Genomic DNA, 23,021 nt, shown 5'->3' on the forward strand with positions numbered 1-23,021 from the left:
GCTGCAGGACATATTTGACACAGCAACAGACTGAATGTAGAAGCATGCATGAGAAACCAGGGATCTTCTATAAAGCCATAAGTTAAGAAATTTACAAAACCATGAAACAATGCCATTTTTGTTTTGGAAATTATTTTTTCACAAAAATATTGCATTAACATGGAATGGTCTGTCATTTAAATACAAATATTTGGTCCTAATATGGTACATTATTAACAGACATAACTCACATGAACAGAAAACTCTTATTGCTAATAACTTAAGACCATAAAGAGCTCTGGAGACCAAAAAAGGAAAAACTCACACTGCCTTTAATGTACATAAAAATTTCTTGTGGTGATTTTTATAATCAATCACATTATATATATATAAATAAAATCAAGGTAACACTTTCTCCACATGACTTTTTTTTGCATATTTGTGATTATTTCAAGATTCTATGTTGCTCTCTTGAATATTTTGCCCATCTCTTTCATAAGCAGCGCATGAATGTTCAAACAAATCAACACCAAGTATTAAAACATATTTCACAAATCTTAATAGATGAACAGATTTCCCTGGTAGTGCAGTGGCTAAGACTTCTCGTTCCCAAGGCAGGGGGCCCAGGTTCAGTCCCTGTTCAGGAACTAGACCCAGTGCAGCAAAACAAACAAAAACCACCACCCTATCATCAAAAAAAAAAAAAAAAATCCCAAAAATCAAACAAAAACTTCTTGTCATTTTTCACCTATTGCTAAAAACTGAAGTCTGACGATGTATCCTTTAGTGAATCTGTAAGGTAATGGGCACTCAAAAGTTGATACAACCTTCATGGAGGGTAATGTACTTTGGCACCATTTATCGGAACTGCCTAAGGCTTCCCAGGTGGCTCAGTGGATCTGCCTGCAATGTGGGGCATGGGTTCGATCCCTGGATCCGGAAATGGCAACCCACTCATATTCTTGCCTAGAAAATCCCTTGGACAGAGGAGCTTGGCAGGCAACAGTCCATGGGTGAGACCCAGACTGACACAACTGAGCAAGACCACAATGGCTCAGTAAGTTCTTTGACTAAGCAAACTTTTCCTGGTACTTGCTCATCTGTATGCATATTTCAGATTCTAACACTCAGGCACCCACTGCTGAGTCTACTTTAACCAAAAAAAGGAAAAGGGGGAAAAACAGCGGTCTTGCAGAGCCATTATAGAGGTAGCATGTCTAGGCTGTGGGAATGGCGTTGCCAAGCTCCTTTCCTGGGAACTGCATTTAGCATTTCAGGTAACGAACCATTGCTCTGAACTGTGAGCACCTGTGTTTTATCTCATTTTATACCTGTTAGCAAGATATGTCATAAGGTAATTTCACTTTATGCCATTTTAGCTTACAACAGGTTTCAGAGGAATACTCTTTTAGATAGCAGTGGAAACGTGTATAATTAAAATGCCAGAAACCCAAATATCCACAGAACACCAAGGCTATACTATGCAGCAGTAAAGACAAGCACTTCCTATGGAATAATCAAAACACACTTATCTGTGTAATGGCATGTACCGTACACAAGATTCTTGGTTAAAAAGGGAGAAAATTATACTAATTTGTTATATATGCTTTAAGAAACTAAGCATACAAGAAACTGGAAAGAGGGTAAAGTCTGCAAGCTGAAGAGCCCAGTTCTTATCCATGTAGTTAGTACAGACTCGTTCAGTGATGACTGGGGAAATCCACTATTTTGTATTGGTACATGCCTGGTGAAAAAGCTGAAAAGACACTAAGGAAGCTAAGAATCCTTATCCGAAGAGGAGACTCCTCTGCAGTTTACAGCCCCCCAGTCCCACTCCTCTCAGTAGAGGCTAATGTCCCATTAAGTTGGCTGTAAGTCATACCACACCTAGAGGCAGATTAAAAAAAAAAAAAAAAAAAGACACAAAGGAAATGGACAAGTTATTTAATTAGGTTCTTTGCAAGAAGTTCAGAATACTACTTTGTGAGGGTAAATTCCATTTGTGAGAGCAAACACAGAGCGGAGGTAGCCCTGGAGCTGAGGGACAGCTTTGATTCTTCGCAGAATTTGTGAGTCCACAGCTTTCTGATCAACCTTGCGCTGCTCTGTGATCTCGTATTTCTAAAGAAAAAGAAAAATCATTAAAAAAAAAAACAGCCCAAGTACCAAACTCCACATTAACTAAGAAATCCTCTCTCACAAGTACTCAGTCCTGGGGATATAGAGAAGGCAATTCTGATAATCTTCTTTGGAGAGCTGTGAAATATAACCTATTTCTAATATATAGTAAGTTTTACCCTTTGCCTACTCTAATATAAAAGGATAAATGATTGATAATTCCCAGGAAATCAGTAGTTCAAAGTTTCACCAAAACCTCAGGCTTCTGAGTTGAACTCCTAGCTGCCAACTAGGAATTCGGCGCATTACTATTTATTATGATTTAATATTATTTCCCAGATATCCCTCACTCATTCTTTACAGCCTTTCTTTTTAACAGTTCTTAACCTTATTTATTTTCACTCCCAACTAGAGGACCCAGAGTTACCAAAGGCAAAGACAGAAATAGAAGCTTACCTCTCTCTCTGTGTCGAAGATCTCACCCTCTTGGTGTCTCGGCTTACGCAGCTTCTTCTTCTTGAAGTAAGTGTCAGTGAGATGTTCTGGGATTTTCACACCACTGATATCGATTTTGGTGGAGGTGGCAATGACAAATTTCTGGTGTGTTCTACGCAGAGGAACTCGATTGAGGGATAGAGGCCCTGTGGGTGGGGGAGGATCAATATAGTGAGGGAAAAGAGGAGCAAATGGTCAAGACCTGACTGGATTTGAAAAAACATCTGAAAAAAATAGCTTTTTTCTGGGTCTGAAGAAATTCCAAACTGCTTTCCACTTCCAGCATCAAGGCTTTTTTCAAGATGTGAGGTTCCCCCACCCCTCACATCTTAAAGTTACCCAGACCATCCCTCACATCTTAAAGTTACCCAGACCATCCCTCACATCTTAAAGTTACCCAGATCAGGATAGAGCAGAGTTACTTATACAGGTTGGTTAAAAAAAAAAAAAAAAAATCACCAGTGCCTCATGAAAAATTCAAACTGAGCACTGTTTTCTAGAGTAAACAGCTCACTTTCTGCCTATCCAGGAACTCCATCCTGGGGCCAAGTGGCAGATCAATCACAGGCCTTGTACAGTATGCATTCCTTGGAATTAGTAGACAAACACTGCATTAAAAGTGGCAATTACTTTATGATATGTGGCATATAAAGTTAAATAGCTGCTCCCTTAGAATGCATGTGTACACAAGGCAATGAAATAGGCTGAAGAATCTCAAGGCACTGAAACCTCTACTTAGGTGGGAGCAAAAGGTATACTTCAGGCATTTAAAAAAACAATTCAAGAGAGTAGTTTCTAAGAGTTTTCATCACAAAGAAAGAACTTTTTAGCTCACCTACTGTGGTAATTATTTCACAATATATATATTAATAATCAAACCATCATACTGTACACCTTCAACTCATAAAGAGTGATGCATATAAATTATTTCTAAACAAAACTGAAGATGGGGAGAGCTGCAAATTTCAGAGAATATTAAACCCAAGGACTTTCTTACCAGTCACAAGTAGCAAGCCACTGCCCAGCTGCTTCAGGAAAATGACCCTCTGTAAATTAAAAAGAAATGCTACATAGCTCCACAAATAAAAACTGACTTCTGAATTAATCAAATCACAGGCTAATTTCATTAAAGGAAATTTCTACCTATAATATAGGGCCAACAGTTCTGGAAGGAATTATACCAAACTACTAACAGAGGTGACTCTAGGATATAAGCGGTAATTTGGCGTGCCCCCCTTTTTTTTAATGAGCAGCCACCACCTTTAGCAATAAAAATAAATATCCTTCAATTCTAATTCTATCCCTGCAATTCCATTCTAAGGAAGCAACTCAAACGTATTTTTTGAGTACAGGGACACCTGAATCATTTGTAACTAGTATTACCAAAAACAGGAAAAGGTAATCAGTTATTATCTGTTACAGACTCCACACATCATGCTAGGGACTGGTTTGCTGGTTGTTATGGAGCACCCTCGTCCCTCCCACGGGACCTCCTGCTGCTAGACGCAGTCGACACAGGTAAACCCTACCCGGGCGCAGGCACTCCGGCAGCTGCACTCACCTTGCCTCTGTGGCGCCCCGTGAGGATGATGAGAACGGTCCCAGGAGTGATGCTGGCACGCAGCTTCCTCACGTGCTTACTGAACGGTTTCTTGCCGTGACTCAACAGTTTCCGAGGCACATCTTCAGTAGGGTAATACCTAGGCTGGAGAAAGCCGATAGGTCCAACTTATTAAATTAAGTTAATCAAGTCAGCAGAGCTGGTTCTGGGGTCGGTAAAACCTTTGCTACCGTCTCTCAATTACTTGAAACACTTTATTCACACTACTGCATTTCACTTTTAAGATTTTAAAAGTAGAAAAGGTCAGTGCTGCTTTATTAGCTTTTCATGCAAAAACACAGGGTAGAAACTGAAAGAGCTGTGTGTTCAAGCAGAGGGAAAGATCCAGCAAGTCAATTTGGGATCAAACCAAACTTTAGTGTATTACATGGCTTATGCACTGTCCCGTAGCAGTGATTCTCAAAGCTTTTCTGAGGTTTCTGACTGCTGTAAACTACACTTCAGAAAACAAAGGCCTGACACATTCTGTATGCTATGAAAAAAGGCTTGTTTTCCAATTAAACAAAATGTGTTCATACACATCACACTAACATGCATGGCTCTCACATTATTCACAAAGAAAAACAAACTGTATAGAACCAAAGGTATTAGCTTAGATCAAGACTGCCAGTTCATTTATTATAAAAATAAGACCCCACAGACTCTTTCACTATGACAAGTAACTCACAATAGTCTACTTCTAACTGTCATGTTAGTGGACACTTTTGCTTTTACCACAACCATGAATGGCCAACAGAAAAATCAGCTCACAAAATCTTTGATAAGAAATCAAAGTGCCATTTTTGCTCTTGTGCAGTAATATTCAACTGTGCACCGTGTAATACATCTGGCAATAGTCCCATAATGGAAATTAGAACAAACCTTTCTTTTTCAGAGAAAATGTTGGATCTTGAACACGGTATAAGGAGGGGCCAAGAAAGACAGCTTTAGCTTTAGTGGACAAATGTTCTATAGGTCTGGCTGCATTTCTAGACTCTGTGCAGGGTAAATTTCACAACCCCAAGAGGCGAAACTTTATTCCAGTTTTTAAGAAACAAACGCACAGAAAAGTAACTCTACTGAAAAACAGTAAGTAATGAAGCCAAGTCGTAAGCCGAAAACTCACTATCCTCCATTAGTAATTCTCTGGTAAACACAAACTTCCAGAACCTTGAGCACACACAAGATTTCCTCCAAATCTCACCATTTTGCGGAGTTTGACCACCCGGGTACCACCATTCTTGTCGCCACCAACTGGTTTTGTGACAGTAGCAAGAACCCGAACCTTCTTTTTCTTTTCGACCTGCGAGGAGACAAACACATCACTAAGTCAGAGGCAGACAAACATTTTAAGCTTAAGAGAATGCCCACTGAGTTCCCCACATCCCTTACCTTGGATTTAGCTGCTGAATACTTTCTCTTGTACAGGGCCTTTCTGGAGTACATGGCTGATCGGGAATATCTGCCAATTCCTCTGACCAGGACAGGGTTTCGGCTGCAGTGGGGCTTCCCCTTCTTAACTTTCTTCACCACTTTCACCTTTTTAGCCTTGTTGACAGCATCAGCCTTCTTGGCTTCAGGTTTTTTCTCCTTAGTATCTGGCTTCTCAGCCTTTTCACCCGCCATCTACCAACACGTGTATTTTTAAAAAAAGAAAAAAAAAAAAAAAGAAGGCATTTCACCAGTTATCCTATAGCTATACACTGACAGCCTCCCAAACTACAAGTTCTCATCCTCCAAGTAGCTAAAACGTCCTTTTCATTCTTCCCACTATAACATATAGGCCTTCCTCCAAATCCCCCACCTTCGCAACAACATCCATAATGGTTTAATTTTTAGGTTGTCTCCCCCAATACATTATAAGCTGTTCGACGAGCCGAAGACACGTCACGCCCGTTAAGTGTTTGCCGCATATTTTGACGTCACAGGTCCTTATTCCATTATTTCTATCCTGCAAATTAAAAATTCTAGGCACAGGCCAAAACAATTTCCAAAGCCAGGAAGCAGCGAGACTGCAACCTGAAGTTGCTCACTTTCAGGACTTTTGTTCTCAGCAGACTGCTTCACTCAAGAAATTTGGTTTAGGAGGCGAAGACAAACACACTAAGTCCAAACTAAGCCCAGAGAGAATAAAAACCGCAAAGCCCCGGAGCCGACTTCCGGCCCGCGGACTGGGCAAGAGGAGAAAGCAGCGTTTGGTCTTAGCCTCAAATCCACAACGTGGCAGAGACAAACTAGGTCGTGTATTCTGGAACCCAGATTCGCGATTCAGGAGCGCGCGCCGCCGCCCTAGTCCCTGCGGCCCCACTAGTCTGCTACGAATCCCTGGAAGGGCCCTGTTTCCCCAGTCCAGGAGGGTGGCGAGCAACCGGAGCCTCTACAACCTTCCACCTCATCCTCTTCGTGCCCTACCGTAAACCCAAGAGAGAGAAATGAAGCGTCCGGGAGGCCTCTCAGTACGCCCCGAGCGTGCCTGACCCCTGCAGATGTCGACTTGATATCCTCTCAGCTAGGATGGCGAAGGATTGGGATCTTGAAACCTAGTCCTGCAAAGAGATACCGCCATTCTTACCTTGCAAGATGGGAAAGAGAACTAAGGTCCCGGATTCCGGTCTATAAGGAATCACGGGAAGGTTCGAGTCTCACTTCCTTCCGGATCTGAGGCATTGTGGGAAATGTAGTTCAGCCTCGTTGGTACTGCATACAGAACTAATTTTCTCAGGAGGCGAAAGTGAAGAACACGTTTTCTGAAAATGCTTCATTTTACAGACGAGTAGAATTCTCAAGAGTACTTTTGTGAACCGTCCTAAAGTTGAAACTTTTTATTTTGCCTACCAAAAACATTAGAAAGCAGTACCATTTTAAATATTAAGAAAGTATAGATGAATGGGTGTATCTTTCCTTTTGTCCTTTGTTTTCCGCTTCTCTTCTTTTCACAGCTATTTGTAAGGCCTCCTCAGACAGCCATTTTGCTTTTTTGCATTTATTTTTTTGGGGGATGGTCTGCATTGGAGAAGGAAATGGCAACTCGCTCCATTGTTCTTGCCTGGAGAATCCCAGGGACGGGGGAGCCTGGTGGGCTGCCATCTATGGGGTCACATTGAGTTGGACACGACTGAAGTGACTCAGCAGCAGCAGCAGCTTGAGTCCTGTCTCCTGTATGATGTCATGAACCTCCGTCCACAGTGCATCAGGCACTCTGTCTATCAGATCTAGTCCCTTAAATCTATTTCTCACTTCCACTGTAAGTCATAAGGGATTTGATTTACATCATACCCTGAATGGTCTAGTGGTTTCCCCCACTTTCTTCAGTTTAAGTGTGAATTTGGCAACAAGGAGTTCATGATCTGAGCCGCAGTCAGCTCCTGGTCTTGTTTTTGCTGACTGTATAGAGTTTCTCCAACTTTGGCTGCAAAGAATATAATCAATCTGATTTCGGTGTCAACCATCTGGTGATGTCCATGTGTAGAGTCTTCTCTTGTGTTGTTGAAAGAGGACCAGTGCATTCTCTTGACAGAACTCTATTAGCCTTTGCCCTGCTTCATTCTGTACTCCAAGCCCAAATTTGCCTGTTACTCCAGGTGTTTCTTGACTTCCTACTTTTGCATTCCAGTCCCCTATAATGAAAAGGACATCTTTTTGGGGTGTTAGTTCTAGAAAGTCTTGTAGGTCTTCATAGAATCATTCAAATTCAGCTTCTTCAGCGTTACTGGTCAGGGCATAGACTTGGATTACCATGATATTGAATGGTTTGCCTTGAAAACGAACAGAGATCATTTTGTCGCTTTTGAGACTGCATCCAAGTACTGCATTTTGGACTCTTTTGTTGACTATGATGGCTACTCCATTTCTTCTAAGGGATTCCTGCCCACAGTAGTAGATATAATGGCCATCTGAATTAAATTCACCCATTCCAGTCCATCTTAGGTCGCTGATTCCTAGAATGTCAATGTTCACTCTTGCCATCTCCTGTTTGACCACTTCCAATTTGCCTTGATTCAGGGACCTAAGATTCCAGGTTCCTATGCAATATTGCTCTTCACAGCATCGAACCTTGCTTCTATCACCAGTCCCATCCACAACTGGGTGTTGTTTTTGCTTTGGCCCCATCCCTTCATTCTTTCTGGAGTTATTTCTCCACTGATCTCCAGTAGCATATTGGGCACCTACCGACCTGGGGAGTTCATCTTTCAGTGTCCTATCTTTTTGCCTTTTCATACTGTTCATGGGGTTCTCAAGGCAAGAATACTGAAGTGGTTTGCCATTCCCTTCTCCAGTGGGCCACATTCTGTCAGACCTCTACACCATGATCCGTCTGTCTTGGGTGGCCCCACACGGCATGGCTTAGTTTCACTGAGTTAGACAAGGCTGTGGTCCGTGTGATCAGATTGGCTAGTTGTCTGTGATTGTGGTTTCAGTCTGTCTGCCCTCTGATGCCCTCTATCAGCACCTACCATCTTACTTGGGTTTCTCTTACCTTGGACGTGGGGTATCTTTTCATGGCTACTCCAGGAAAGCACAACTGCTACTCCTTACCTTACGTGGGGTAGTTCCTCTCGGCCGCTCCTGCACACCATTGCAGCGGCCAATCCTGTGCCATGGGACCCATTTGAAGGACCCATTTGAATGCAGAGTTCCAAAGAACAGCAAGGAGAGATACAAAAGCCTTCCTCAGTGATCAGTGCAAAGAAATAGAGGAAAACAATAGAATGGGAAAGACTAGAGATCTCTTCAAGAAAATTAGAGATACCAAGAAAACATTTCATGCAAAGATGGGCTCAATAAAGGACAGAAATGGTATGGGCCTAACAGAAGCAGAAGATATTAAGAAAAGGTGCTAAGAATACACAGAAGAACTGTACAAAAAAGATCTTCATGACCCAGATAATCACAATGGTGTGATCACTCACACTCACCTAGAGCCAGACATCCTGGAATGTGAAGTCAAGTGAGCCTTAGGAAGCATCACTATGAACAAAGCTAGTGGAGGCGATGGAATTCCAGCTGAGCTATTTCAAATCCTGAAAGATGATGCTGTGAAAGTGCTGCACTCAATATGCCAGCAAATTTGGAAAACTCAGCAGTGACCACAGGACTGGAAACGGTCAGTTTTCATTCCAGACCCAAAGAAAGGAAATGCCAAAGAATGCTCAAACTACCGCACAGTTGCACTCATCTCACATGCTAGTAAAGTCATGCTCAAAATTCTCCAAGCCAGGCTTCAGCAATACGTGAACCTTGAACTTCCAGATGTTCACGCTGGTTTTAGAAAAGGCAGAGGAACCAGAGATCAAATTGCCAACATCTGCTGGATCATCGAAAAAGCAAGAGAGTTCCAGAAAAACATCTATGTCTGCTTTACTGACTATGCCAAAGCCTTTGTGTGGATCACACTAAACTGTGGAAAATTCTGAAAGAGATGGGAATACCAGACCACCTGACCTGCCTCTTGAGAAACCTGTATGCAGGTCAGGAAGCAACAGTTAGAACTGGACATGGAACAACAGACTGGTTCCAAGTAGGAAAAGGAGTACGTCAAGGCTGTATACTGTCACCCTGCTTATTTAAATTATATGCAGAATACGCTGGGCTGGAAGAAGCACAAGCTGGACTTAAGATTGCTGGGAGAAAAAGATTGCTGGGAGAAATATCAATAACCTCAGATATGCAGATGACACCACCCTTATGACAGAAAGTGAAGAAGAACTAAAGAGCCTCTTGATGAAAGTGAAAGAGGAGAGTGGAAAAAGTTGGCTTAAAGCTCAACATTCAGAAAACTAAGATCATGGCATCTGGTCCCATCACTTCATGGCAAATAGATGGGGAAACAGTGGAAACAGTGGCTGACTTTTTTTGTGGAGGGGGGGACTCCAAAATCACTGTAGATGGTGATTGCAGCCATGAAATTAAAAGACGCTTACTCCTTGGAAGGAAAGTTATGACCAACCTAGATAGCATATTAAAAAGCAGAGACATTACTTTGCTGACAAAGGTCCGTCTAGTCAAGGCTGTGGTTTTTCCAGTAGTCATGTATGGATGTGAGAGTTAGACTATAAAGAAAGCTGAGCGCCAAAGAGTTGATGCTTTTAAACTGTGGTGCTGGAGAAGACTCTTGAGAGTCCCTTGGACTGCAAGGAGATCTAACCAGTCCATCTTTAAGGAGGTCAGTCCTGGGTGTTCATTGGAAGGACTGATGCTGAAGCTGAAACTCCAATACTTTGGCTACCTGATGCGAAGAGCTGACTCATGGGAAAAGACCCTGATGCTGGGAAATATTAAGGGTAGGAGGAGAAGGGGACGACAGAGGATGAGATGGTTGGATGTCATAACCAACTCAATGGACATGGGTTTGGGTAGACTCCGCAGTTGGTGATGGACAGGGAGGCCTGGTGTGCTGCGGTTAATGGGGTTGCAAAGAGTGGGACACGACTGTGCGACTGAACTCAACTGATAGATGAATGAGCTTCCCATGTGACATTTGTGGTAAAGAACACACCTCCCAATGCTGGAGAGGCAAGAGATGCAGGTTGGATATCTGAGTCTGGAAGATTCCCTGGAGGAGGGCTTGGCAACCTGCTCCAGTATTCTTGCCTGGAGAATTCCATATCCAGAGAAGCCTGGCGGGCTACAGTCCATGGGGTCCCATAGAGCTGGACAGGACTGGAAGGACTTAGCACATAGGTGGATGAAGGACTTAATTCCCAAGTCAAGTGAAACCTATCCAATGAAAGGCTAGATGGGAACCTTCCAGGGACATTTTCTCCACAATTACCTAATGCCTGCATCGCCTAATCAGACTGCAGCCTGTGCTCAATGACAGCAGGTCTAAAAAGCCAGAATTTGTTTTACCATATTTGTTGAAATATAGTTGATTTACAATGGTGTGCCAATCTCTGGTGTATGGCAAAGTGAGTCAATTTACACATAGATACATTCTTTTTAAAATATTATTTTCCATTATGGTTTATCCCAGGAGATTGGATATAGTTCCCTGTGTAATACAGTAGTAGAAAAGGCTAGAATTTAAAACCAATGAGCACATTCCTGCCCTGGAGAACACATATTCAAGGAAAAAACAAACAGAGAAATGAGTAATTATGAGTTACTTCTTCTGGGGGATTTAGGAAAGTTTTGCAAAAGAGTTTGGTTTTGCATTGGATTTGGAAGACTGGATACAAATTTAGCAGATGGAAGTGGCAATTGGAACAATAAATGAAGTGGGTATGGAGGCATCAAAGAGCATGATTGTTTGTTCCTCCACATTCCCTCCCTGGCCACTTTGCCCTGTTTCTTCATTTCCAAAATGGAGATAACCATAATATGTACCTCACAGAATTGTCGGGAAGATTAAATAAGTTAATATATACAAAATCACTAAGTATGGTATTTGATGCGTGGAAAGGCTAAATAAATGTCTGTTCTTATTGTCACCAGCACCGTCATCACCATCTAGGTCATAGCTGCAAATGATGTAATGGAGCAAGACCCTGTGGGGTCTTACTATGTGCCAAGCATTCTGCTAAAACTTATACACCGGGGGTAGTAAGAGCAATACTGTATGCTATGTGCCTAGCATTGTTTTATGTGTCTTGCCTTATTTCATTGAATCCTCCCAACAATCTATAGAGGATAATATTATGGGAAAACTCAGACTCAAAGAGGTGCAGTAACTTGCCCATAGCATGGATCAGATTTCAAAGAGTGCCCTCTTAACCAATAGTCTGTGAGGATTAAAGAATTGATTAATGAAGATAAATAAGACAGCTTGCTGTGCATATTAATAGAATTAAAAATAAGAACAGTTATTATCTTTCGCTAAACTAACAGCATGGTATATCTTATAGGGTTTGTGTGTGTGAGTTTGTGTGTGTGTGTGATTTAAACTTCACTGCAGCCTTTAAGGTAACATGTACACAATATAACATCTTTCAGCTTGAAGTTTCCATTCTCTTCCATTTGCTTGTTGCTGGTGGTTAGAGCTTTAAGCCTTGATGTACACAAACAACGTGCTTCATGGCTGTGTCCCTGAGAATAATGTAGCCTTTTCTGGCTCTGGTTGACTGAGGATACAAATGCAGTGATCAGATGCTTATGAAGGCCTCAGAATATCAGTGGGACACTTCTGACCACAGTAGAGGCAGAGTTGCCACATTTGTTGAAACATGGGATCTCTCCAGATGTCTGCCTTCCACATGGATTAGGATGAATATGATCTTAATAGGCTGCATTCTGTGCCTGTAACTGAAAGTGGGGCCTGGCTGCTCACTGCTCAAAAGACATTAAAGAGTCAACGTTGGTGAAGAGGAAAGTTTGCTTTATTTTGGATGCTGGCAATTCCTGTCCAAAGGCTGACTCTCCCACTCAACAATTGGGGCCAAGAGTTTTTATAGGCAGACGGAGGGAGCTACGTGTAGAAATAGCACTGTCAGCTCTGATAGTTAGTTATCTTGAAATTGGCCTGACTAGCGTCATCTTTGATTAAGTACAGTTGATCTTCAGTCCCAGGACTAGTTTGTTCCCATTTTCTTGAGGTCAGTTCTCGGAATTGTGGCAGCCTGTGTCATGGCTTCAGTCTGGTCATCATTTAGTTAAGTTCTTCCACCTGGTGGGGGTTTTAGTATCTATAAGACAGCTCACAGGATGTGGTTCAGAATACTATCTACAGCCTTTGAGAAGGAACTAAAGATCCTTGACTTTGCTTACAGACTAAACTATTATTGTTTTGTCCCCTTTGACTGCTTTTCTTTGCTTCCGCATTTTCTCACTTCTCTAATTAAACGTGTTCTTTGGCTAAACTTTTTCCACGGATGAAAGGCAAGCTGAGCAAACTTTGCTTACAGACTAAACTATTATTGTTTTGTCCCCTTTGACTGCTTTTCTTTGCTTCTGCATTTTCTCACTTCTCTAATTAAACGTGTTCTTTGGCTAAACTTTTTCCACGGATGAAAGGCAAGCTGAGGCAAGGACCATAGTGTCCTACTCCGGTTCATACCCATTCAGGATTATTCCCTGTCCAGGCATGTAATTTTCTCCAGGAAGTGCTGACACTGTTCTTTTTTGAGAATGGGAATGTCAGCACATTTATTTGCTCAGCTTCTTAAGCGAAACACCTCTTAGAAACTGCTACTTCAGAAAGTGTATCACAATGAATAAAGTGCAGAATGGCGTACTTGAACCCCTCAAAAATTCTGACAGTCTCAGAGACTTTCACCTAGTGATGCCTCCAAAACGTTTGTTAAATGACGTGCCATTGACATAAAAACATAATGAACTCCCTCTAGTGGTTTGTTTCGGTATTGCAAAATTTAGCATTCACTGTGCTGTGCTTCGTGACACTGTACAGGAGACAGGGATCAAGACCATTCCCATGGAAAAGAAATGCAAAAAGCAAAATAGTTGTCTAAAGAGGCCTTACAAATAGCTGTTAAAAGAAAAGAAGTGAAAAGCAAAGGAGAAAAGGAAAGATATTCCCATTTGAATGCAGAGTTCCAAAGAATAGTGAGGAGAGATAAGAGAGGCTTCCTCAGTGACCAATGCAAAGAAATAGAGGAAAACAACAGAATGGGAAAGACTAGAGATCTCTTCAAGAAAATTAGAGATACCAAGGAAACATTTCATGCAAAGATGGGTTTGATAAAGGACAGAAATGGTATGGACCAGAAGCAGAAGATATTAAGAAGAGGTGCCAAGAATACACAGAAGAACTGTACAAAAAAGATCTTCATGACCCAGATAATCACGACGGTGTGATCACTCATACTCACTTAGAGCCAGACATCCTGGAATGTGAAGTCAAGTGGGCCTTAGAAAGTATCACTACGAACAAAGCTAGTGGACGTGATGGAATTCCAGTTGAGCTATTTCAAATTCTGAAAGATGATGCTGTGAAAGTGCTGCACTCAATATGCCAGCAAATTTGGAAAACTCAGCAGTGACCACAGGACTGGAAAAGGTCAGGTTTCATTCCAATCCCAAAGAAAGGAAATGCCAAAGAATGCTCAAACTACCGCACAGTTGCACTCATCTCACATGCTAGTAAAGTAATGCTCAAAATTCTCCAAGCCAGGCTTCAGCAATATGTGAACTGTGAACTTCCAGATGTTCAAGCTGGTTTTAGAAAAGGCAGAGGAACCAGAGATCAAATTGCCAACATCTGCTGGATCATCAAAAAAGCAAGAGAGTTCCAGAAAAACATCTATGTCTGCTTTATTGACTATGCCAAAGCCTTTGACTCTGTGGATCACAATAAACTGTGGAAAATTCTGAAAGAGATGGAAATACCAGACCACCTGACCTGCCTCTTGAGAAACCTGTATGCAGGTCAGGAAACAACAGTTAGAACTGGACATGGAAAAACAGACTGGTTCCAAATAGGAAAAGGAGTAAATCAAGGCTGTATATTGTCACCCTGCTTATTTAACTTATATGCAGAGTACATCATGAGAAACGCTGGGCTGGAGGAAGCACAAGCTGGAATCAAGACTGCTGGGAGAAATATCAATAACCTCAGATATGCAGATGACACCACCCTTATGACAGAAAGTGAAGAAGAACTAAAGAGCCTCTTGATGAAAGTGAAAGAGGAGAGTGAAAAAATTGGCTTAAAGCTCAACATTCAGAAAACTAAGATCATGGCATCCGGTCCCATCACTTCATGGCAAATAGATGGGGAAACAGTGGAAACAGTGACAGACTTTATTTTGGGGGGCTCCAAAATCACTGCAGATGGTGATTGCAGCCATGAAATTAAAAGACGCTTACTCCTTGTAAGGAAAGTTATGACCAACCTAGATAGCATATTAAAAAGCAGAGACATTACTTTGCCAACAAAGGCCCATCTAGTCAAGCCTATGGTTTTTCCAGTGGTCATGTATGGATGTGAGAGTTGGACTTGAAGAAACCTGAGCGCTGAAAAATTGATGCTTTTGAACTGGGGTGTTGGAGAAGACTCTTGAGAGTCCCTTGAACTGCAAGGAGATCCAACCAGTCCATCCTAAAGGAGATCAGTCCTGGGTGTTCATTGGAAGGACTGATGCTGAAGCTGAAACTCCAATACTTTGGCTACCTGATGCGAAGAGCTGACTCATGGGAAAAGACCCTGATGCTGGGAGGGATTGGGGGCAGGAGGAGAAGGTGATGACAGAGGATGAGATGGCTGGATGGCATCACCGACTCAATGGACATGAGTTTGAGTAAACTCCGGGAGTTGGTGATGGACAGGGAGGCCTGGCTTGCTGCGATTCATGGGGTTGCAAAGAGTCGGACACGACTGAGCAACTCAACTGAACTGTGCTGTGCTTTAGTCACTCAGTTGTATTGCCTCAGTCGTGTCCGACTCTTTGTGACCCCATGGACCATAGCCCACCAGGCTCCTCTGTCCATGGGGATTCTCCAGGCCAGAATACCGGAGTGAGTTGCCATGCCCTCCTCCAGGGGATCTTCCCAACCCAGGAATCGAGCCCAGGTCTCCCGCATTGCAGGCAGATTCTTTACCATCCGAGCCACCAAGGAAGCCCTTAGTTGGGCAAAATATTAATATCATCATTCTGTTATAGAGCAAAGAGTATGATTAAGCACCTGGGCTTGCCATCTATAAAGAGGTCATAAATTTGTTCAGTGGTTTATTAATTACAATGTAAATATTTTAAGTCTCGACACCGGACTTTAACACGATGTAGGACTTTAACATGAAAGAACTGAGGCTTGATTACAATAAATGGCTTATCCAAGGTCACACATACATTTACATTGAATCCTATCTCTTTGAGCTACAGGAAAACACAAAACCAGTGGGCAGTTGTGCTACAGAAAGGGTACTACTCTTCTAGCTGGGGATCATTTGCTCTCTGAACTTGTGATAAATCTCTGCACGTGAGTTATCTTATTTTTAAAATGGAGGATGATATTGACAATATTAATAATAACTCCCTTAATGTTAAGGTTAATAGTGGTTCACTCCCTCATTCAATTTTCTCATAAGGAAGTTCATGCAAGCATTATTAAAACAGAACACCCCGCAAATAAATTGTCTACCAACACAGGAATTGACTAAATACTGAACATCCACACTGTGGAATATGATGCAGATATGGGAAAGCGTGAGTTACATCTCAATGTGCTATCCAGTATGGTTCAGTTCAGTTCAGTTCAGTTGCTCAGTCGTGTCCGACTCTTTGCAGCCCAATGGACTGCAGCACACCAGATTTCCCTGTCCATCACCAACCCCCAGAGCTTGCTCAGACTCATGTCCATCGAGTCAGTGATGCCATCCAACCATCCCCTCCTCTGTTGTACCCTTCTCCTCCTGCCTTCAATCTTTCCCCGCATCAGGGTCTTTTCCAATGAATCAGTCCTTCACATCAGGTGGTCAAAATATTGGAGTTTCTTTCAGCTTCAACATCAGTCCTCCCAATGAATATTCAGGACTGATTTCCTTTAGGATAGACTCGTTGGATCTCCTTGCAGTCCAAGGGACTCTCGAGAGTCTTCTCCAGCACTACAGTTCAAAAGCACCAATTCTTCGGCGCTCAGCTTTCTTTATAGTCCAACTCTCACATCTATATATGACTACTGGAAAAGCCATAGCTTTGACTAGATGGATCTTTGTCAGTAAAGTAATGTCTCTGCTTTTTAATATGCTGTCTAGGTTGGTCATAGCTTTCTTTCAAGGAGTAAGTGTCCAGTATGGTTGCATCAGCCAAATGTGGTTATTAAGCACTGGAAATGCAGCCAGTTCACACTGAGATTTCATACATTGTAAGTGTAAAATACACACTGGACTTCAAAGGTTTAATAAGTAAAATAAAATAATTTTTATATTTATTTTGGTATTATTTTGGGTTATATAAGGATATTTTTACAAATTTATTTTACTTGTTTCTTTACCTTTTTTGTTTGTTTGTTTGTTTGTTTCTTTACCTTTTTAAGTGTGAATACCTGAAGTTTTGAGGATTCCCTGGTGGCTCAGATGGTAAAGAGTTTGCCTGCAATGCGAGAGACCAGAATTTGATCCCTGAGTCAGGGAGATCCCCTGGAGAAGGAAATGGCACCCCACTCCAGTACTCTTCCCTGGAAAATCCCACGGACAGAGGAGCCTGGCAGGCTCCAGTCCATGGGGTCGCAGAGTCGGACACGACTGAGGGACTTCACTTTCACTTTCTTTCACTAGAAGTTTTACACATACAGGAAAACACAAAACCAGTGGGCAGTTGTGCTACAGAAAGGGTACTACTCTTCTAGCTGGGGATCATTTGCTCTCTGAACTTGTGATAAATCTCTGCACGTGAGTTATCTTATTTTTAAAATGGAGGATGATATTGACAATATTAATAATAACTCCCTTAATGTTAAGGTTAATAGTGGTTCACTCCCTCACTCAATTTTCTCATAAGGAAGTTCATGCAAGCATTATTAAAACAGAACACCCCGCTGTATGCTCTTATGTGTAAAATGGATAACTGATGAGAACTGACTGTATAACAAAGGGGACACTACTCAGTGCCCTGTCACCACAGAGCACTTCCCTAAGTGGGCAGGAAGCCCAATAAAGAGGGGAATATATGTGTATGTAAATGTACATGTATATGATTCACTTTTCTGTACAGCAGAAACTAACACAACATGATAAAGCAACTATACTCCAAAGAAACAAGTAGATAAAATCACATACATGGCTGACATTTTATTTGTATTAGACAATCAGTGCTGGTCTAGAGTAATGCCCATTATATTTCAAGAAGAAAAAATATCAGAGTTTTACTTTTATATGTATATACACATATATGTACATATATATACAAATGTATGTGTATGTTCAAATACATACCTAGTATTGTTGTTGTTCAGTTGCTAAGTCATGCCTGACTTTTTGTGACCCTATGGACTGAAGCATGCCAGGCTTTGCTGTCCTTCACTATCTCCAGGAGATTGCTCAAATTCATGTCCATTGAGTCACTGATGCTGTCTAATCATCTCTTCCTCTGCCACCCTCTTCTCCTTTTGCCTTCAATCTTTCCCATCATCAGTGTCTTTTCCAATGAGTCGGTTCTTCCCATCAGCTGGCGAAAGTATTGGAGCGTCAGCTTCAGCATCAGTCCTTCCTTCTAATGAACATTCAGGGTTGATTTCCTTTAGGGTTGACTGGTTTGATCTCGTTGCTGTGTCCAAGGGACTCTCAAGAGTCTTCTCCAGTTTGAAAGTATCAATTCTTCAGTGCTCAATCTTCTTTATGGTCCAACTCTCACATGACTACTGGAAAAACCGTAGCTTTGACTATATGGACCTTCATCAGCAGAGTGGTGTCTTTACTTTTTAAGGCACTCTCTAGGTTTGTCATAGCTCTCCTTCCAAGGAGCAAGCGTCTTTTAATTTTATGGCTGCAGTCACCATCCACGGTGATACATATTATGAACCCATAAATATATACACACACTTAGACTCTATTTTTAAAAATCCCTATATATGTTACAAGTGTGAGTGAGTGTGGGTGTGGGATATGTATGTTTGTATAGGTATAGATAAAAGTATGGAAGAATACACACCAAACCATTAACTCTGGTAGGGGTTTGGGAAGGGACAGTGTATACATTGTAGAGCAGGGGAAATCACTGTTTTATTCGGTCTGTTTCAAGGAACTTGTATTGTTTTTGTAGCTGAGGAAGAAATTAAAATAAAGTACATCTAAAGGAATATTTATTAAGCTTGTTCATGCCTGTGCTAGGCTCTGGGCATAAAAAGATGAAGACAATGAGTTTAAGAAGAGCTCCTGATCTAGGGGAAGAGATAGGAAATCAACCAACAATGTGTTAGGGACTGACAGAGGCATGAACATGCAAATCCCAAAGTTTAGGGAGAGTTTCTTTTTTTGTTTTTGCTTTCTGTTCACATTAGCTCCCCAACCAGGGATCCAACCTGGGCCATGGTAATGAAAGCGCGGAGCCCTAACCACTGGGCACGCTCAGTTGATCAGTCATGTCTGACTCCTTTGTAACCCCATGGTCTGTAGCCCGTCAGGCTCCTCTGCCCATGGGAGTCTCCAGGCAAGAATACTGGAGTGGTTTGTCATTTCCTACTCCAAAGGATCTTCCTGATCCAGGGATCGAAGCTGCATCTCCTGCAGTTCCAGCACTGGCAAGCGGATTCTTTTTCACACCGAGCCACTTGGGAAGCCCCCCTGACCACTGGACTGCCAGGGAATTTCCAGGGAGAGGTTTCTATTTTATTTTCAGGAAGTAGTCAAGGGATGTGTGCAGTGAAGATTTCCTAGAGGAGCTGATTGAGTTGGAACTGAGTCTTGCATGACGTTCAGTTTCCCAGATGGAGGTGAACTTAAGGGTATTTAATTAATTAATTACAAAAATTTATTTGACTGTACTGGGTCTTAGTTGCCGCAGGGAGGATCTTTTAATTGTGCTACGTGGGATCTAGTTCCCTGACCAGGGATCGAACCCGGGCCCCTTGCATTGGGAGTGTGGAATCTTAGCCACTGGACCACCAGGGAAGTCCCCTAAAGGATATATTATAAAGAAGGATTAAATTTTGAAAGACAAGGATACAAGAAACAGCCAGAGGCCTTTGGAAACTACCAGGTTATGTGAAGAAGTTGAGGTAAATGAAACTGAACAGGTAGGCATAGTTCATGTTTAGAAGGGCCTGATGCACTAATGGAAGAATTTTCATTTGTAGTAAAGGCTTTGAACTTCTTTCATAGAAAGGGCATGACTAGATTTGTATTGTAGAAAGATCATTCTAGCTGTTGAGTGTACAGAACATAGAAGAAACTGGGGTAGCAACGGCTTCTTCACTCAAACAGCTTACAGTTTGGGAATTCCCTGGCGGTCCAATGGTGACTTGGCACATTCACTGCTGTGGCCTGTGTTCAGTCTCTGGTCAGGGAATTAAGATCCTGCAAGCCGTGTAGTCCATCCAAAAAAAAAAAAAAAAAAGCTTACAGTTTACTTTGGAAAAGAGACTAATGATAATCAGCATTTATGACACGCTGACTTTGCCAGGCACTGTTCTAAGTACTTCACAAACATTAACTCTTTTATTTTTTATAACCTACCCTATGGTAGGTGCTGGACTGTGTGAAGCACAATCTGGAATCAAGATTGCCAGGAGAAATATCAATAACCTCAGATAAGCAGATGACACCACCCTTATGACAGAAAGTGAAGAACTAAAGAGCCTCTTGATGAAAATGAAAGAGGAGAGTGAAAAATTTAGCTTAAAAGTCAACATTCAGAAAACTAATATCATGGCATCTGGTTCCATCACTTCATGGCAAATAGATGGGGAAACAGTGGAAACAGTGACAGACTTTATTTTTGGGGGCTCCAAAATCACTGCAGATGGTGACTGCAGCCATGAAATTAAAAGACGCTTCCTCCTTGGAAGAAAAGTTATGATCAACCTAGACAGCATATTAAAAAAGCAGAGACATTACTTTGCCAACAAAGGCCCATCTAGTCAAAGCTATGGTTTTTCCAGTAGTCATGTATGGATGTGAGAGTTGGACTATAAAGAAAGCTGAGTGCCAAAGAATCAATGCTTTTGAACTGTGATGTTGGAGAAGACTCTTGAGAGTCCCTTGGACAGCAAGGAGATCCAACGAGTCTATCCTAAAGGAAATCAGTCCTGAATATTCATTGGAAGGACTGATGTTGAAGCTCAAACTCCAATACTTTGGTCACCTGATGCAAAGAGTTGACTCATTGGAAAAGACCCTGATGGTGGGAAAGATTGAAGGCAGGAGGAGAAAGGGTCGACAGAGGATGAGATGGTTGGATGGCATTACCGACTCAATGGACATGAGTTTGAGTATACCCCAGAAGTTGGTGATGGACAGGGAGGTCTGGCGTGCTGCAGTCCATGGGGTCACAGAGTCAGACATGACTGAGTGACTGAACTGAACTAATGGTAGGTAGTATTTTGATCTCTCCAGTTTACAGAGAAGTAAACTGAGACACAGAGGACCCAGGTGGCTTGCCTGAGGACACCCAGGCAGGTCAACTTTGGAGATTAACAACTTAATCCTCATATGATATTGTGTCTTAGATTTATAATGGAGTGTGTTCAGTTCTAAGCTACAATAGGTGTCTTAGTATTAATCAGTTAGTCCTGACTGATGCTTTGTGACCCCATGGACTGTAGCCTGCCAGGCTATTCTGTCCTTGGGATTCTCCAGGCAAGAATACTAGAGTGGTTTGCCATTCCCTTCTCCAGGGGATCTTCCCAACTTAGGGATAGAACCCAGTTCTCCTGCATTACAGGCAGATTCTTTACCATCTGAGCCACCAGGTATCTTGGGGACCATCTAAAGTGGGTTGGGAGAATGAGGTGATTCTTTCTATTCCAGAGGAGATGACTTCTAGCCTGAGATCAGAGTCATAGACTAGAGTTCATGGGGAGGGTCAGAATCCTCCAAGGAGAGGGAGAAGATTGTTTAAAGGCCCTGAGCTGGAAGAGAACATAGCTATTGAGAGGAACTGAAAGTCATTCAGCATGGCTGGATCATAGAGTGGTGGGGAGAAAAGGGGCTGGTAAAATAAGCAGGGACCAGAGCAGGTGGTTGTCAAATGCTTTTAAAAACTCAAGCTGCATACTGTGCATTTTATATATGTTTTCATTTTTTTGGGCCATGCTGCATCATGAGGGATCCTAGTTTCCCAACCAGGAATTGAACCGTGCCCCCTTCATTGGAAAAATGGAGTCTTAACTACTGGACCACTAGCAAAGTCCAAAAAAAATTTTTTTGACTGTATCTTAAAAGCAGTGCGAAGACATTGGAGTGTTCAACTGAAGGAGTGACTAGTTTTGCAGTTTAAATTACCGTGGCTAGTATGTGGTGAATGGTTGGAGAGAACAAGCCTTCAGGCTTAATATCAGATAGGATGCTGTTTGTCATCTGGGTGGCCAGATTCAGGGGAATGAAAAAAAACAGGCTGGACAAATGCTTGCTCAAAGTTTATGATTTAAATTGGCATAAATTAAAGATAAATTTTGTAAGAACTTTTCGGTAGCATCAGTGCTGAAGCAGTTAGCATACTGTATGAGAGTTCTTTGTATAGGAATGATGTGGGGAACACTGGAAGGGAAAAAAAATGAGGATTTTGGAGCTCTGTAGTTGTGGGTTTGAATTTTGGTTCTGCCATTTACTAGATCTGTGGCCCTTCATGAGTCACAGGGGCAGATTTTTCTCAGATAAAAAGCTCTACCTTCTCACTCTGGTCTGAGCTACCTCATCTCCATTATCTCCAGTGTTACAGTATTCTGAACTGGTCTCTGTTTTCAGCCTTGCCCTCTTGATTCAACTACTCAAAGTACCCAAAGTAATACTTTTAAAGCATAGCTTATATTCTTCTCTGCTTAAAATCTTTTAATGACTCTCCATTTTACTGTTCATTTATCTTTTTCTGTTTTTTTTTTTTTTTACCGGATTAAAAAAATTTTTTTTTTTTTGGCCTATGGAATCTTAGTTCTTCAACCAGGGATGGAACCCAAGCCCCTTGCATTGGAAGCACAGAGAGTTAACCACTGGACTGCCAGGGAAGTCCCTACTATTTATTTCAATAGGCTCTTGGACCCTATACCATTTCTACCCCTTCCTCATCTCATTTCCTATTACTCTCCCTACATCTCCCATATCTCCCCCGCATCCCCCACCTCCTACTGTGCTCCACCTTCTCTGGTGGCTCAGACTGGTGAAGAATTTGCCTGCAATGCTCTTCCTTTTTCTTCAAATACAGAAGTCAGCCTCTAGCCTCTGAGTCTTTGCACTGGCCTCCTCCTGTGCTTGAAATGCTTTTTTTCTAAATTATTTCCACTGACT

General features: G+C 42.0%; 1 protein-coding gene across 2 annotated transcripts; it reads right to left on the reverse strand.

The window, feature by feature from the left end:
* Positions 1-1,915: 1,915 nt before the first annotated feature.
* RPL6 (ribosomal protein L6) lies at positions 1,916-6,824 on the reverse strand. Of its 2 annotated transcripts, none has more exons than XM_061141807.1 (7): positions 6,765-6,824; positions 5,585-5,818; positions 5,397-5,495; positions 4,154-4,297; positions 3,590-3,638; positions 2,554-2,738; positions 1,916-2,100 (listed from the first exon to the last, which is right to left on the reverse strand). In XM_061141807.1, exons 2-7 carry the CDS (start codon positions 5,816-5,818, stop codon positions 1,948-1,950), a joined length of 864 nt encoding a protein of 287 aa, XP_060997790.1. In that variant the 5' UTR covers positions 6,765-6,824; the 3' UTR covers positions 1,916-1,947. The 2 variants fall into 2 exon arrangements, with proteins under 2 accessions (XP_060997790.1, XP_060997789.1); XM_061141806.1 differs by lacking the exon at positions 6,765-6,824 and adding an exon at positions 6,605-6,735.
* Between the last annotated feature and the right edge of the window lie 16,197 nt (positions 6,825-23,021).

Source organism: Dama dama, chromosome 5, assembly GCF_033118175.1.
Source record: "Dama dama isolate Ldn47 chromosome 5, ASM3311817v1, whole genome shotgun sequence".
NCBI classification, from domain to species: Eukaryota; Metazoa; Chordata; class Mammalia; order Artiodactyla; family Cervidae; genus Dama; species Dama dama.